Raw genomic sequence first — 18,288 nt, forward strand, 5'->3', positions numbered from 1 at the left:
CACCCAGATCTCTTGTTCCAGGCCGCTAAGCCAGGTAATGGCCCCTCCTACACCCACCTAAAGACGGGTTTATTCTATGGAGAGAGAAGACGAGAGAACCTATATACTGCGAGGCTTCTGGCACAACTGAGGGCAAGGGAACTATGTTTTATCATGTTTTAAGAGAGCATTTGCACAGTGAACATTGAAATATTGTAAGGGTCCCCCAAGTATGCAACAAAATGGCTAAAAACAAGATTCCAATTGTAGTGGATTCAATTTTTTGCAACCTCCCCATCCCCACCCCACACATACATGCATTTGCATTTTGAGGGGATCAGCCCTAACAATCCCCACAGTCAGGGAGCCATTACCAGCCAAAGCTTCCACAGCACTGGCTATTTGGGGTTCTTTTTGTCACCTATGGGCACACCCTGACAGCCTCACCATAGGTACTGTGCCTCTCCCTGCACCCCCGTGACATAGCAGGTGTGTGGTACCAAGGAACACAGGGAATTTTATGTCAACGGGAGCAAACTTTTGATCACTGGGAGACGGAACCCAGTGGGTCAGCTGAGGTGGACCTGAATTCAATTTATGCAGCCTCTAGGGCCATAGGATCTGGTGGTCATCGCACTTAGCAGCAGCCAGCTTAATAATGCATCTGGTATCATCAGTCCCTGCTTCCCTACCTCTCTCTTTGTTCTGTGTGATTAAACTTTCTGACAAAATAATAGCACATAAGCCTCTGCCTCAGGCTCAGCTATGGGGAAGCCAGGGGAAGACAAATCAAGACACGTCATTGAATTTCAGAACACTGGGGAAAATATCTTCCAAGTTTCCAGAGAGAAAGGAATAAACCAAAACAGGTTTTATACAAAGTAATCAAGAATCAGAATGGCTTTGGACTTCTTTATTGCAACACTGAAGACTAGAATATAACTGAGCAAATCCCTCAAAATCTAACAAAAAATGACTTCTGGCTTAGAATCCTATTATCAGCCAAACTATCAATACAGTGTGAGCGTAAAAAAAAGGAAACTTCAGGCAAATAACATTTCTAAATGTTTTACTCCTCATGCCTCATTTCTAGTAAACTATTGGATAAATTAGTCCACCAAAACCAAGGTATGAACCAATAAGGATGAAGACATGGATGTGGAAGACAGACCCAACACAAAGGAGAGGCAACAGCACCATCCAGACGCTGGCAAAGGTGAACCCCAAGGAACAGCTGCACGGCAAACCCTGGCATCACTCAGTTCAGAAGGGCAGGCTTCCAAAGAAACAAAACTGAAATGTAGTTCAATCTATTAAAAGGAAGTCCATTTGGTGATAAAAATATGAAAAACCAAGAAAACAGAAAAAGACAGCTATTAACTACAAAGAAACACAAAGTTGCACAGGCAGGAAAAGTGATCATAATGTAATATACTGATGTATTACATATTTGTGCATCCAGTGCCTGGCACAGGAGGTTCTCCATGATCCACACCCATCATCAAGGAGTCCGCAGGAGGGAGGGCCTCCGGGCCTGATGTGCAGCAGGCTGGAGCGGGCCCCAAGGATGCCCAGGCCTAATCCCCAGGACCTGGGGGTAAAATGCCTTTCGTGGCCAAAAGGATTTTGAAGGTGTGACTAAATTAAGAATCTTAAGCAGGAGAGATTTTTCTGGACTAGCTGGTTGGGCCCAATAAATCACAAGTATCCTTGTAAGAGGGAAGCAGAGAGTGAGAGAACTTGAGAAGAAAAAGGACATGTGATGACTGAAGCGAAAGAAAGCAGAGTCGGTGACAGAGAGGATGCTCTGCCTCTGGCTTTGAAGATGGAGGAAGAGACAAGCCAAGGAATACAGGTGGCCTCTAAAAGATAGAGAAGGCAAGGAAACGCATTCTCCCCTGGCACTTCCAGAAGGAACCAGGTTCCAGAACAAACCCGGTTTGTTTCCCAGCACCTTGACTCCAGCCCAATAAGACTCATTTCAGACTTCTGGCCCTCAGAACTGCAAGAGAATAAATTGGTGTGGTTTTGAGCCATCAACTTTGTGGCAATTTGCTACAGAGGCAACTGGAAATGAACACAGCCATGAACCACTTTCCTGTGATGGGGATTACATAAACAAGGAATAACCAAAATTATTGTTTAATTATATTAGGAAGGTTGAGAATAGTGTGTGTATGTGGGGTGGAGGCGGAGGACAAAACCCAGTCGAAGTCACCCACAGAGTGAAGTTAATAAATAATGGTCAAAACTGAAAACAGTGTGAGAAGCACTGCTTAGCTTTCCACTCTGTCACTTTTTATAGATGAGGAAAAGGAAAGCCAGGGAGGCTGCGGCCGTGTCATCCAAGGAGCTACCTTCTCCTGAGAAGGGGGAGGGTGGGTACGGGGCTCATGCTGATGATCCCTCTTTAGCTGGTGTAGGTTTTGTGCCTTAATTAATTAATGAAACATCTCACGGGTCAACCTGACACCTGGGGGAACTGACAGCAAGCAGAATGTCTAAGATCTCCAGAGTGTTATCTGCTAGCAAGTAAGTCATGATTGGCGGTCACTCTGAGCTCTGTACCTCTCCTTGGCCAACTGAACAATGCTCACCAGAAGTCACCTGGTTGTGTTTCCTACAGCTTCACCCAGACATCTCTCCTCAGTGGGGACATGCTAAGCACTACAAGGCCACCTTGGTAAGCCCAAGAAAAAAGGCCTCTGTCACTCATTCTTCCCCCCCAAATGCATGAAGCCTTCTGAAACTTCTTCTAGACATGAGGTGGGCAGGAAGAGCAGCTTCAGAATCCAGGCTACCAGAGGGCAGGTAAATGCAACCAAAGCAACTACCACCTACTAGACCCTCAACAAATACACAAATGAATGAATGAATGAACTGCATGTATTCAAAAGAGTAACTGACACAGTGGAGGGATTCAATCAACACTAGAGGGGAAATCACCTTCTTTGGACCAGTAGTCTCAGAACAGTTTGATGACATACCTTATTGTTAAAAATTTTGAACACATCCCTCCAGTATTTATAAATTATTTTTCCCAGTATTACAAATTATAAGCAAATAGTGTTACATGAATATGCTCATTATAAAATATAAACAAAAAATGAACAATCATAGAAGGATTGGGTAAAATAAATACTGAAGTTCTGGTATTGCAGGCCTTCTAGTTCCCTGCTGACGTGAGCAAGCCCCACATGGAAACCTTTGATGTAGAAACAGTCTGCCTTCACACACAGGATGACTGTGGTGGGGAACAATTTCAGTTGGCATTCAACTGCTACGTTTTTTAAAATACATACTTACCCACAATGAACTAAAGGTAACTTGAAGAGGTTATGAGACCCTAGTCTTTATTTGGTCACTGACTTTAGTCAATATTTTCTTGTGTAAATTAGGAGAATCACCAAGATTGAGGTCAAAGCCTAAAGACCCTTCCCAGAAATAAACAAATCAAATGGAGTCCAGGTATATCTGAATAAGGAAATTAGAGTCTCAACTTGTAGTTCCCAAATGTTTAGAAATGCAAATCAGAGGAAAGGGTCAAGAAACAAGGAATGTGGGAATTGTTGAGCTTGACTTTCAAGACTAAAAGAACTAAAGAATGAGACTTTGTTGTGAGCAAGTGTCTGTCTAACTCAGAACTAATAAAACTATAATCTAACCACATACAAAATTTTAAGTTTTCTGGTAGCTACATTTAAAAAGGAGGAAAAAGCCAGGTGAAACTGATTTTAATAATATTTTTATTTAGCCAAATACATCCAAAATATCATTTCAACATATCAATATACAAATTATTAATAAGATACTTTCCATTTTTGTAGTAAGTCTTTGAAATTCAATGTGCATTTCACACACATAGCACAAACTAGCTGTATTTCAGAATGTGGCTGGTGGCTACCATATTGAACAGCACAGTTATAAAGTGAGGCATAGATCCTTGGAACCCCAGAGCCCACAGAGTGTTTGACGAATGCTATCTTAAAGGATAAACAGCACCAGATCACTTGGGCCAATATGACAGTAGAAACAAACACAAAGGCAAGCCCTTAAAATTGTAGTACAAGTGGAATTCCAATTTATGCAAGAGTTAGATTCTAATAGTACAAATTAAGCAAAAACTAAAATCTCTTAAGAAAGAAATGCATACACATCGGTTTTTCCTCCAACCTTAGAACGGATGTTGAATCTTTTGTCTTAACAAAATAAAACCACAGAGTTGGCAAATTCTTGTAGCACACTCAGTGTCTGATACTATGGGTCTTGAGAAACACATCAGAGCATCTAACAAGGGGTTCTGGGAGAGGAAGGTTTGCACACAGACCTACCTAGCTCCGTGCACATTTGGAAGGTGATTAGCGATTTTAACACCAGATTTCTAATCAGCAAAGTTTCTATGTTGTGTGGTTTCTAGTCATAAAAAAGAGTCTAAAAAGGAAAGGAGGGTATGTGACCATGGAAAACGAGGCCAGGGAGCTGCTTCAAGTGCAGCAGGAAACCTTGAAAAGACAAAACCAACAGGGTGGTTGAGGAGAGAGGCACCAGCCTGACCCCTGGTACAAGAGAGGTGCCAGCCAGAGCCTCAGGGTATGAGGAAGGAGCGAGCCAAGGACCCAGTTGGCAGGAAGCCTTCCTAGCCCTCCAAAATTCTCCGAAGCAAGCTTGGCTGCCCTCCCGTTGTCCCATCAATCTGAAAAAGTACTGCTGCCCCAGAGGTCCCAGCGTCAGCTCTCTAACCGCCCCCCCAGAGGCCCACTGCCCCTGCCCTCACTCTTCCCTCCCTTGAGGCCTCTAGTTTCTCACTAGGGCTCCAGGCAAAATCAGGTGCTTCTGGAAGTCGGGAGCTACACCTTGAATCTCCACTCCCCTCTCTTGGAAGGGATAAAATCACTCAGCATTCCCCCATCTGCAGCTTTGTTCTCACGACTGATAAACAAGCACTGCTTCCCTGTCCACATACTTGCTCTGGGCTGCTCAGCCGGCATAGCACAGACCAGTATTTCATAATATCTGGCTCCTTTCCCCCTGTTCTGGCCTCCTGCCCTGGTCTGCCCAAGCCAAACCCATTTCAAGCTGAATATGACCACATGCTATTTGGATTGAGTCACATCCAGCATTAGAAAGATTGAGCCCTCATCCCAGATTATGTATCACCGAGTTCCACCAAGAAAAGGAGCTGGAAAGGTCACATTCCTCTCCTCTGTGTCACAAAGTGGAACTTCTCTCAGCACGTGACCCAGGGCAGGCTTTCTGGACTAGTCCCAGGATGCCAGAGCCCCTGTGGGACAGAGGGCTCCCAGGGGGCGGGCTGGGGGCGTGGGGGAAGGAAGAAGAGCGAAGGAGAAGGCCTCCCGGGCAGCAGAGCAGCTGGACTCCTCCTCCGCCTGCGACAGGAGTCTGCTGGTGCCTCGACCAGGGCACGATGGGCCATGGCATCCTAAGGGACAAAATTTTCCCTGTCTTCAAGAAAATAGAAAATTTACTTCAGGAAGTGGATCTCGGGCAAGACTTGAAAAGGCAAAAACAGCAAGTAGGAGAAATTAGTCTTCAGTGTCCTCTATGCCCCATCCTGGCCTCAAATGCAGCTAAGACTAAACTGTCCGTAACAGTAACTGTGGGATGATTATAGGTAATCTCATGGAAGTAGCACTCTAAAGCAGTACGTGAGAGAAAGGGAGTATTTACAGAGTGAATACATGCTTCTCCTGTTTGCATTCTTGAGAACCTGAGCTTCAGCTTATCCATCTTTGGGGACTTTACAAAAGGATGTTACAAGAGATACAAAGAGTTAGACCAATACCTCCTTCTGACATGCGAAATAGAATCATGTGGAACTACATGGACATATAGGCATGGCTGTTGTCTTGAGAGATTTCCCAGATTCCTTCATCTGTTTAGCATCAAGGGTCAAGCCTGGAAAATCTGGTTGATTTGGTTCAGGGGCCACCAGTTTGAGATCCCTGGTTTATATCTCTAGGTCCCCTTCCATGTCTAAGATTCTTCAGCTCCCTGTGTTTTTCAGAGCCAAAGTGGAACTTGATTGAAGAGCTATAAGCATAACACACAGCAGGTGTTTGTTAAATAGCTCATAGCTATTGCTTTGCCTTGTTTTGCTAGATAGGAGTGGGAAAGAACTTGAAGGTCACATTGATCTCATTCAACCTCTAGGAGCACACAGCCCTGCCTGACCTCACAGGCCCAGGCCAACTGATGAGGGGGAGAAACTCCTGGTCCTCAAAGCAGAGGCTAAATGACTCCCATGGTCATTGAATAATGCCACCCGATTGGAGTCTGGAGAGGTTATTTTATGTGGAAAAGAGATTTGCAGATGTGATTAAATTTACACTGAGCTGGAGACATTACCCTGGGTCCCTTGGGTGGGCCCTGAATGTAATGACGAGTGTCTTTATAAAGAGGGAGGCAGAGGGAAGTTGGGCTGCAGAATAGGAGATGATGTGGCGATGGAAGCAGAGGCTGGAGTGATGTGCTCTGAAGATGGAAGAAAGGGCCACAAGCCAAAGAGTACAGGCAGCTTCTAGATGCTGGAGACGGCTGGAAACAGAGTCTCCTCCAGAGCCTCCAAAAGGAACCAGCCCTGCTGCACCTTGACTTTAACCCAGGGAAACTGATTTTGGACTCCTGACAAGAGCAGTGAAAGAAGAAATTTGGTAATCTGGTAATCTGTCACAGCAGCAAGAGGAAACTGATACAATCCCTACTCTGGCTGCTGTAGAGATGGGCCATGGGCCTCCTTTAAGGTGTTTTTCCACTGCAGGAGTCCCTGGGCAGCAGGGGTTCCATGAGACCATGTCCAGCATGCCCACCGTGGGAATCTGAGCATCCGTGCCAGGGTGGGCAGTCACAGGAAGCAGCCATGGAAGACCCAGTGGACAAACTCCTCCCCTGCACTGACCCCGTGCAGCTGAAAGCTGATCCAGGCCAGGGGTTCCTAGTACCTCCATCCTGGGGTTGATTGGGTGTGAAGAGCACTGGACCAGGGCGAAGCACTGGCGTGCACTGCTCAGTTCAGAATGTGGCACATATGCTGGCAGGGAGGTGAAGTGATTTGAAATAGAATAGCAGGCACATTGCCTTCCAAACTGATCTCATTCCCAGGAACATTAACCAGATTCAAGAAGGGGCCAGCTCTATTACCATGAGGGGGGAATTCAATCAAATTGGCACACTGTGGGTTGAAATACATTAGCAGTATCTGGGTCACTATCAGAATTTTTTTTAAAAGATGGGAACAAAATAAGAAAAAAGAGAAGAGAGAAAGAAACCATCACTGAATCTCATAAGGGTATCATTTCCTGAAACTTTTCTTTCAGTTACGTGCACACACACAGTGAGTCACAGTGCAAAATGTATTCCTAAGCACAATGGTAAAAGAAAGTTTGAAAGCCAATGGGTTAAGTGACTCTCCTAAAGGGAGCTGCAGGTATCAACAAAGGTATGGCTTGCAGAGGGTGGAGGTGGGCAAGAAGGAAAACTTTTGCCTCTCCTGCCGCAAGCAAGGACCCTTGGCTCATGGGGTTGCTCACCACAGAACCCCTCACCCCGCCCCAGAGAGGACAGTATTCCAGCCCAAGCTCCAAACTCATCCCTGACTCACTGCTCAGCATTAGAAGGGAGTGTGGAATGCGCAGTTCTGCACAGGGTCCTCAGCATATGCAACTGCCAGGTCTCTGTCCCAGGAAGAAAGTGACCCACCTGTCATCAGGAAGACAGCCCCTCAGGGTTTGTGCACATTCTCCAAAGAGGCCACAAGTCTTCTGGCTCAGTATGGATGGCCCAGAGACCACAGGCGTGGGCTCATCCAGGGACTGAGCAGCCCACTTTCAAATTGTCCTGGAGGGGCACTCAGTCCCTGACCAGCCTCCAGAACAGATATGATCCCTATGACCCCTCTCCAGTCCCCAAGCTGTTTGACAAGCTTGATCTCTGGGCACAAAGGGAGACAGCAGCGTACTGGGCTCAACTACTCACACCTGGGCTCAGAACCAGGCTGCCTAGATGCTGAGTTCAACCCCACTGCACCCCTGCTGTGTGAACTTGGGCCTCCGTTCCCTCATCTGTACCACAGCAGGAAGAACAGTACCTCCCTCACCAGGTGGTATGTTCCTCAGTTCACCAGGCAGGTATTCCAGAGCCCAGCACTGCAGAAGAGAAACAGTGCACAAAACACACAACAGTCACTACCCTACCACAGTGACATTCTGGAGGGAAAAGAATGTGACTTGTCACTCATAAAAATAAAATCACTCCAATAAGTACCATGAGAGTTGTATAAGCTGTCAGAGGTAAAGCATTCAAAACAGAGCGTGACATACAGTCACACTACATCTGTGCAAGTATTGTTACTACGACTCTGATCCTAACTGTCTAGTGCTCCCAAGATGGGAGGAAGGTGAACATGTGTCCTTTACACTACCCTCCCCGTTTAGCGGTTGCTCTGCTTCAGCTTCTACATTGATTACACGTGGGGCTTCTGCAGCCCTGCTGGCCCTGCAGCCCTCTCCATCTCCATAGCTCAATCACCACCTTGTTCTAGCTCACAAGAGCACCAGTGTGGGGACACTGTGGGCCAGATGGGATGTTGGAGACCCTGCCATTTGTTGGAAGTCCCCTCTGGCTGCCTTTATAGTAACAGCCGTACATTCTGCTCTCAGGCCTGGGAGCAGGGCTGGGGTGAGGAAGGGGTGGGGATTGCTGCTGAAAAGTATAAAGCAAGTTTCTCTCTGGGCCATTCCATTCCAGCCTTCCAGAGATTTCCACTCTGCTCAGAGGCTAGGCCACAGCCCCAGAGAAGGGGTGGGGGGGCAAGACTGTGTCTTCCAGACACACTTCTCTCTCCTTGTGACTGAACCCCTGACGACAGGGGAGGCCGAGCCGACTAAGACAAGGGAAGGACCCTCCACTTTGCTCCACCCACCCCCGCAGGCTCTATGGGCCTAGGAGGGAGTTTGTACATCAGGGTGCGGGAGCCAGATCTGGCCTGCAGATGTGTTTTGTTTGGCCTGAAGTGTTTTCAATAAATTTGAGCCAATGTTTAAAAACCAGGATATTTCACATAAAAATCCAGATTCCCACTTCCTTGGGAAAGAGGAGGTTCAGTCACAACTTGTACCCATGTTCTCACATGGCTGGAGTAGAGCATGGCTCCCTCTCTGAATGACATGCTTGCCACAGTTCACCACAGGCCCCACTACTCCCTATTGTCTCCCAACACTGAGGAGGAAGGACATTTGCCCTTGGGATCTCACTGGCTTTATTATTTTTCATAGATGACAAGCACCTCTGTGACCACAACTCAGTAAAACTTGAGAAAACAGAATAGATTGATTTGTTTTTTTTCATTATAGCTAGCCTACTTCATTACTTATGCCAACAGCCTGGGCTCCATCTGCACTTCAGTTTATACTTCTTTGTCCAGAGATGTGCTGTCCAATAAGAGAGCCACTCACATAAGATTATTTACATTTAAATTAGTTAAATGTAAATTTTCCATTCCTCAAAGACACTAGCCTAATTTCAAAAACTTAGTAGCCACCTGTGAGTAGTGGCCGCCCTGGTCAGCAGCACAGAACAGAGTATTTCTGCCATCTCAGAACATTCTGTTGGGCAGCTCTGGAGAGATTTAAGTATCAGATGTGAAAGGCTGCCGACCCATGGGACCCGTGTTGAGCAGGTCCCCTGTGTCCGCACCGCACTGGGCTCGGGGAGGCCCGCTGTCTTCCAGAGGCAGAAACTGCCCAACAAGGCAGAAAGCCACAGCCACAGACAAGGCAACGGACAGCGCTCGGCAGTGCCACAGGGACCGTCTCGGAGTCAGAGAAGAGGGTCAGGCCTCTGCTTTCATGATGCAAAGGAAGTGCTCTGCTTGTTCATCACATGCCCTCTTGACTCAGTCCCAGGCATTCCCATAGGAGGCTTCCAGAAACAGGACTCCCTCAGCCCACTCATGGGGATGCTGCTTCAGTCTGGAGTTCCACGCACATGTTTTGGAGGCTCCCCCCAAACAAAACCCACAAAGAGAGTCAAGTTGGGCCCTCTCTGTCAGGGCGTCTCTGCCAGAACTGGCCTTCCCTGTCCCCCCCATGCAGCTCCAGCCCACCCCAAGACCTGTCTCTGCACGATATGACACTCCTGGGACACAAACCCTCAGGGCAATGTTCTATACAACAGACAAATTTCCAAGGATATTTACTTTCAACAAGAAATTTCCAAAGACTAGATAACAAAATGAAACAACTACATGTAAGTGTGAGAATTTTCAGGTCGACTGAGTGGAAAGACCATTCCATTTGTGGTTGGAGGGCCCACCTTGAAGTTCTTTATTTGTGAGCTGTGTGACCTGGTCAGTTCTCAGCATCGCTGATCCCTAGATTGCTCTACTGAACTCTAAAATGGGTTTAGTAATACCAGCCTTAACATTTGAAGGATTAAGGATTCAATGAGTTACTGGGTAGGAAATTCACAAATCCCAATGCAAATATATGTGGTTATTAATATTAAGGGAACATTATCTTCCAACACCCAGCGCAATGCCTGGCATATATTAGAAATTTGTGGAAAACGACTTTTTTTAGTGATCCTGGAGTAGAGGCTGAAGAACTCTTTCAGGCAAAAGGAGCTTTTGACATGCTTCCAAGATCAGAACACGCAGCTGAAAATCTACCAAGAGACAGGGGTGCTGAATGACTATTCTGGCCACCTAGGGAAGCCATGGATCTTTCTCAGGATGCTTTTTGTTTAATGCATAAAATAAAAGACATAGGATTACAAAGGCAATTAATTGCATTGAAGTATGGTTATGAAAACATTCTCAAAAATAAATTTATGATAGAATAATACATGCGCTTCTTAACACATTAAATAATAAGAGCTATCAGCACATCTAATAAATGCCCTTTAAAAGTAGTAGGAAGGAAAGACTGTATTTCAATGTCTGTTTCCACTGTCATGACATAAACCCTCTGTGATTCCTCTTAGTGACAGATCACAAGGGCTGCTAACACCCCTGTGGGCGGTGCCTGTGCTCATCACTGAAGAAACGCCCACTCCAGGACGACCCCATCCTACTCCAATAGGACCTTTACTGCTTCAGGAAAATAAAGACGTGATTTTACTTCAACCAAGTTTAATGCTCCCCTGAATTCTAGGTATGAACCATAGATCAAGAACCCTTAAACTAGGCACCTTTACCCCTACCACTTGATTGTATATTTCTCTGGCTCACCATTATAGGGATGGACCCACATGGCTGATACAAAGGCAGCCCATTTATAATATGTATATTCTCCTGCTCCAGAACCCTACTGCTTGGGAGCAGGCAGGTGGGTAGCCTTGGTCCAAGCCAGCCTTGATGCTCCTGCTCCCCTTGGTGCGCTGAAGGATCCTACTAATAGTCCGAGAGGCCCTGCTGCATCTCCAGCCGTTGTCTCCAGACAATGGGACCACAGCTCCCATTAAGTGAGTTCTCAGCATGAGCTGAAGACTACTGTATAAAACGCTTCCTGCTCACTGCAGCATTGGGCATACAGCCCCACAAGGAGACAGTGCTGTCTTATGGGGACATTGAGGCTGCGAAGTTCAAGGTTTGCTGATTTGCCCAAGGGACTAAGCAGAGTTTGAATTCAGTTCTGGTTCAACTCACCCTCTGAACCCTTCATGTTTTAGAACTGCACCACGTGAGGAGTCGTGACCATTACAGTCAACCTGTTCCCCCGGGGCCACTGTCAGGGAGAAGACTGTGTGTGAAAGAGGAGCCAGGGGCCCTTCCGACTCTCGCAGACCAATGGCTAAACGGGGTGGCCTTGCTCCGTCAGTCATCTCCATCCCCTCCCCAAAGGGAAATGAAGGGATTTTAACTAGAGTTTCAAGAGAGAATGTTCCAAAAGGAAGAAATACAGTAGCGTCTTTGTGGAGGCAACAGGATCTCCAGAGCCCGAAGTGTGCGTGTGGTGGGCGGGCGGCAGGGGGCAGAGCGCCTTGGGGAGGGCAAGATGGAACCCTGGGACTGCCTTTGTGTCGACTGGGACCAGGGCCTGCAGACAGGGCCACTGGGGAGGCCGGGGGCAGCTTGTGCTGTCCAGGAGGCCACCCCCGGCCAGAGGCCAGTCCCTGAGCCTTCCGCTCGCCAGGAGGCGCACACTGAGACCGTGTGGACGGGCGACAGAGCCGCACCGCCGGGAGAAGGCGGCCTGTGTGTCCCACCCACTCTGCTCCAGCACAGAGGTGGTCACCCGGATGGCCGGGGTCACTGGCCGTCCCAGCCTCCAGCCCCCAGACTGGCTGTACCCCCACCTTCACTGGGCCGGGCATCCCAGGGTTTTGGCAGCACAGCACAAAGTCCCCCCTGGGCCTCGGCACAACCTAGCCTGTTCCTCCGCCCTGCCTCCTTCCACCTGGCATGTAACAGGTATTCCCATCATCCTGAGGCTGGAGTTCACTCACCCCCTTTGGGAAGAGGGAGGAAGGGAGTCGTGGACCCTGTGATTCTGAAATCGTGACCCTTTGATGTTACAGGTTTGACTCTATTTGGATCTTCCCTTCCTACCTCAAACAGGGCACCTCAAGCAAGCAAGTTAAAAGCACTAAGGCATCTATTTAAATCATTTCCAGAACAAGAAGAAAGGCATGACCTCTGCCCCCAGTTTAGAGTCCAGATGGTAAATAGGCATAGACAATACCACCCTCCTCTGCACCCAGTCGGTTTGGCGGGGGGTGTAAATTGCTTCTGCGTGTGTACGAAGGAGGCGGTTCCCATGGATAATCTGCATCCAGGAAACGTGCACAATGAGGTACAAGAGACGGAACGTCTTGGGAATTCCTGGGTGCCCAGTGCACTGGAAGCCACCCCACAGCACTGGTGCAGAAGCAGCCCGCACAGAGGCAGGGCCAGCCGCAGGCCAAGCCGGGCGTGTTCTGCCGGTCGTGCCCCACCCCCGCAGGAGTGCCGGGAGGCAGGGGCGGGCAGCGCCCAGCAGCCAGGCCGGCAGCAGACGTCGCCGCTCCGCCAGAGGCAGCACACCAGACTCCGCGCCCTGCGTAGCCCCGGAGCCCCGTGCCCTGGAGCGGCCGCTCCCAGGCGGCAAGGCATACCTGCCTGCCCGGCGCGAGGGCCCGAGGGCTGAAAGGACCACCCCGGCCGGTGTGCTTACCCTCCGAGCCTCTGTCTCCTCAACTGGCATCCATTCCTCTCTGGCTCCGACTCTCCTCTTTCTTCTCTCCCCACCTCTCGTCTGGCCCCCTCCCCACTGCTGACTGACCAGTGCTGACTCTGGAAAAATCCCTACAGCACCTGGCTCCTAGCCATGGAACCATGAGCCTACCGCTCAAGCCAAGATGGAAGGTTTTGAATTCTCCAAGTGGTTCTGGAAGAGGCTCTTTGCTCATTGCAAGCACAACACGCCTGGAACCAAACACCCTGGGAAGCCAAATAAAAACTGCCCACAAGTAAACAGCATGTCACACAGCTCTTTCCTGAGGCCACTTAGCAGAAGCCCACGCCCACGCCCACAGCAGGTGGGAAGTCATGCTGGGAGAGCTGGAGCAGCTGAAGCCCCTGCCCCCCACCAGCAGGGCCAGAGGGGGGCCTGGGCCAGGAGCGGGCTGTGTGCCTGCGCCAGCTGGCCCTAGGGCACCAGGGATGGCAAGCGAGGCAGCTAGGGCGATGTGAGCAGCATAACTCACTTATTATTGCAATTATCTCTCTCCTATTTTTATTTTAGTGGCAAAACCCAGCCAGAGGATTAAAGGAGACATGTCACTTTGTGATTCTTGTAAATAGAACATAAAAATCTATTTTATAGAATTAAAATGATGAGTACCATTTTTAAATAGGCTTTTTCTATATCATGGTCACTTGTTAGTGTGACTAGTTAAAGGACACCTTGAGGTAAGTAAAAATGAAGATGAGGAGAGAGGAGGAAGGCAGGCAGAGGTCTGACCAAGAACCTCATCCACGGGGGCCAGGGGCTGGGGGTGCTGCCCAAGCATGCCCGCCCCACCTCCAGCCCAGGGGCCCCCCGTTCCTCCAGCTGTCCACCTGAGTCCCCATCAGCCCCAGACACCACCCCTCCATTTCACTCCCTACAGTCTCCCCTCCCTCCAAAACTGCTCTAAAATGCAAATGTTCCCCCTCAGGATAACAACACAAAGCCCCTGTAGGGTGATGAGACCACTCCCAGCCCAAAGCTGGGCTCTGCCTCCAAGCCCATTTCAAGGGGGTTCCCCCCAACTCCCTTCCAGCCACCTCTGACAGATCACTTTTCCCTCCAGGGCTTTGCACATGCTGTTCCCTCTGCTAGACTGTCTTTCCTTCTCATTATTATTTTTAAGTTTAAATACTGTAAACCTAGAATTTCTATGTACAGCTTTGTAAGTTTTAACACATGTACAGAAACACCACCACAATCAGGGTTCCCTCACTCCAGAACTGCCCTTTGTAGTTGCAGCCTCTCCATCCCTATCCCTGGCAACCATCACCTGCTCTCTGCCCCTAAGGTTTCATCTTTGCAGAATGTCATATAAATGAAATTGCAGTGTGTATAACCCTTTGAGATCGATGCCTTGCCCTCAGCATAAGGCCTCTGAGATTCCCCCGTGCAGCTGTGAGTACCTGTCCTCTACTGCAAGGTATGGCTGCATCTCTATTAATCCGAGCTACAGTTGAGGGATATTCGGGTTGTTTCCAGTTTGGGGTGATTCTGAATAAAGCTACTATAAGCATTTGGATCCAGGCTTTTGCGTAGACATGGTTTCATTCCTCTTGGGTAAATCCATAGGAACAGGATTGCTGGGTTGTATGCTATCAGTGTGCATGCCCACCGCACGGTGTGAGCACACCAGCTGCTCTGCGTCCTGACCAGCACTTGATATTGTCAGGGTGCTGGTTTTCAGCAATTCTAATAGATACATGGTGGCTTCTCTTTACTTTACTCAACAAAATCCAGACCCTCCTTAGACATGCCCTGTCCTGGAGCCTCCACGCACCCCCTCACTCCTTGGGCTGGGGGCACCAGCTTCTCTCAAGCTTCATCAGAGCACTTAGCCCACAGGACAGGAACATTTCTTTGTGCTTCACTCTCCCCTGAACCTATCACCTGCTCTGACCCACAGACACCCAGGGAGCATCACTAGACTTCGCGCGTTGGGGGCAGGATCTGTGTCATTTATCTTCATATCTTCTGCCTCAGCACAATGTCTGGCTTAAAGCAGATACTTTCTGAATAAACAATGGATGGCTGGATGGGTGGATGGATGGATGGATGGATGGATGGATGAAGAGCAAGTCAGCAGGGAGAGAGAAAGAGCACTAAGATATACTTGTACAGAGATGGAGAGTCCCCCTTTTGTGGACTTCTAGATGTACCACTCAAGAATTCCAGAGCCACCTGGGGTAAGACTCAGGCCTTGCCCAAAGAAGACACGTGTTCACTCAGGACCAGTGAAGGCCTAGAGACCAAGCCCCTACTGTTTCCTCCTCCTCAACATCCCCCTCTCTCTCCTCTTCACACTTAACCTCACCCCTGAATCCACCAGCTCTCATAAAGCACCTTCTGCCTTTACTTAGTGAGCAGTTCTGGGTTCCCCAGGCTGGGCGCTCAGGAATATGGCCAGACCCCAGGACACTTCCAAGAATGTGTGTCAGTGTCTGGGGCGGGGGCGGCAGGTCCACACAGAGAAGGACAGCCTGGGGGTCGCCCACGAGCCATGCTCCTGCTTCACTCGCAGGCCAGGTGGCCCTTCACAGGCAGACCTATGTAGACACATCTAGATGACACAGGGATTGCACCCCAAACTCCCCAGAGGGAAAAACTTCAGTGGTCATACAAAAATAAAACCAAGCCAAGTCAAGGCACCCAGGCCTCAGGGATATCTGCCGCACTGTTTCCTCACTGGTGCCTTGGGAGGGAGGGCTGTGCCTCCCATGTGTGTTCTCAGTGCACTGCCAGCATCTTTGAGGCCCTTGAGGCCCACATGGAGTACTTCTCTCCCACTGGCTCCTGAAACAGCGGAGGAACTCTTTTCTTTGTGAGACCTAGTCATCCCCACCCCCAGCCCAGCGCATTTGAGCCAACCCCCACTTGGGCTGGCTGAGGTCAGTATTGCTTAATTCCCTCTGCTCACCAGCCAGCCCTGAGCAAGCAGGCTCATGAATGCAGCGGGAGCTGCAGTTCCACAGAGTGCCCACAAAAGAGATGGTATCAAATTCCCTACAGGCTGAAAGCCATGGATTCTAGTTCTGATTCTAAAGCCATTTTAACCTCTTCTCTTCTTTGGCTGAGGCTGAGAACCTGAGGGGCTCCCCAGACCTTCGGCAGGGCGGTCTGCAGGAGCATTCCTGTACTGGACCTTAGCCCATGCTGGGTGGGGCCTGCATTCACATTCAGCATTCAGGCTGAATCTCCTGAATGGACATCTCCTGCAGGCCGGCTATTTCCTGCCTCTTCAAAAAAGAGATTCAAAGGAGAAAACTGTTTTAGAATAGACTCTGTCTACAGTTGACCTTACTTACGGAAGAATTCCACGAACACCCCGTAATAGGCATGACAGAAATGCACCCGTGACTTCCATAATGTTTGTTGTATGTTCTGACAAAAAGAAAACCTAATTTTGTGGGTCCTCTGTACCCCCATTCTTATAGCAGCTTTGGAGCACCAAGTGTTTTCACCTCTAGATTCCATTATAGGCCTGATTTCTTAACGACCCCTATATATATCATAACCCCATTTACAGATGATGCCTGAAGTTCAGAGCACTGAATTGCTCCCCCAGAGCCACACAGTAGCCTATTCTGGCACAAGCCTCATTCTTTTCTTCGACTTTTCTTTGCCACTCCAAGCTGTGCCAAGTACCTCAGTATATGAAGTAGGACCTGCATGGGGGTGGGAAGGAATCCAGAGACCTGGGATCTAGCCCTGTTCTAAGTGACCCTAAGAAGGTCATACCCCTTCTCTGGCCTCAGCATCTTTACTGGGAAATTCTCCTCTCAGTCTTATCCTACAGGGATGTCAGCTCTTGGTTCTCTCAAGGAGAGCTGATGTGGGAGCCCATTCTCTCCATAGCTGCTTGCCTGGCCCATGGCACAGAATGAAGGCAGATAGAGGGAACTCCAACAACCACCCTCTGGGCCCTTGAGAGCAGTTGCAATACAATCTTTAATAAATTTGTTCTAGTGAGCTTGTCTGATTTCCACTTAGCTAGGCACTCAGATCCCTGTTTGCACTGATAATCAAAAGCCAGCCACACACCATGGAAAATAGCCCCATAGTGGAAATGACCATAACCAGAGAGATGAATATCAAAATCATGGTACTGAGCATTAAAAGTATGCTTATAAAGATTTTTTGAAGATGTAGACATGGAAACATGCTTTGATAAAAAGTGAAATAAAACAAATCAGACTGCAAACCACATGGTCCATATAATCTCAGTTTTTTAAAGAATATTCAAAAGGAGAGATTAAACATGGCAGCATGAGAGGTGAGATAGAGGCCTCCTCCTAAAACCACATATGATACGAAAATATAATCAATACAACTAATCCTGAAAGAGCAACAGGAAAGAAGGCTGGGCCAGACTACATACACCTGGAGAAGAGAACAGACCTCATGGGACAGGGTAACGTACCAAAGCCTTGATCCAGCGGGACACAAGCCCTTCCCCCACCCTAGCTCACTGGAGGGAGGAAGAGAAACAGAGCAGGGAGGGAGTGGAGGCCTAGTACTGCTGAACACCCAGCCCTGGAGATCTGCTCTGGGAGCAAGAACCTACATTGCATGGAGTTCTGGATATTAGTGGGGTTGGAAAGCTAAGACAGGCAGAGTACCTGGAGAAACTGAGATTCCAGCTGCTTGTGAAAAATAGGGATCCACATACTGCTATTCTTGTAGAAAAGAAAGGCAGTCTAAGAGACTTCCTAACACCGAGGGGACTGCTAAAGGGGCAAAGGTGGAACAGAGCTTACTGCTCAAGAGAAAGGAAAGGTGGACAAAATTGTCCAGGTGCACTCTGCCCAGCAGGTTGGGATCTTTCAAGAGTTTAAGGTGCTCCATCCCCCTGGCTGGCTACACAGCTCCAAAGCCCGCACCGGATTGTAAACCGGCAGCCCCTGCCCTGGCATCAAGCCAGCTGGAGGGAAGCCCTGCCTACAGCAGCTACAAACACAAAGCATAAAGGCTTATACCTCTGCACTCAGCCCACTGGTTCTGGCAGTGGAAGCAGACACAGCAGCTGGGAAGCACGAAACAACTCTTTCCTCACCCCAGGCACCAGAGCCACTCCTATGTGACCCCC

General features: G+C 48.7%; 1 protein-coding gene across 1 annotated transcript in view; it reads right to left on the reverse strand.

Annotated features, from left to right (window-relative positions):
- Positions 1-18,077, reverse strand: part of GASK1A (golgi associated kinase 1A) — a 59,901-nt gene extending 41,824 nt beyond the window's left edge. The window contains exon 1 of the mRNA XM_036897145.2: positions 13,149-18,077. Coding sequence (XP_036753040.2) covers positions 13,149-13,178 — 30 coding nt within the window. The 5' untranslated portion in view covers positions 13,179-18,077. The remainder of the gene's footprint in view (positions 1-13,148) is intronic.
- Positions 18,078-18,288: the final 211 nt, after the last annotated feature.

The sequence above is a fragment of the Manis pentadactyla genome, chromosome 1 (genome assembly GCF_030020395.1).
Source record: "Manis pentadactyla isolate mManPen7 chromosome 1, mManPen7.hap1, whole genome shotgun sequence".
In the NCBI taxonomy this organism is placed as follows: Eukaryota; Metazoa; Chordata; class Mammalia; order Pholidota; family Manidae; genus Manis; species Manis pentadactyla.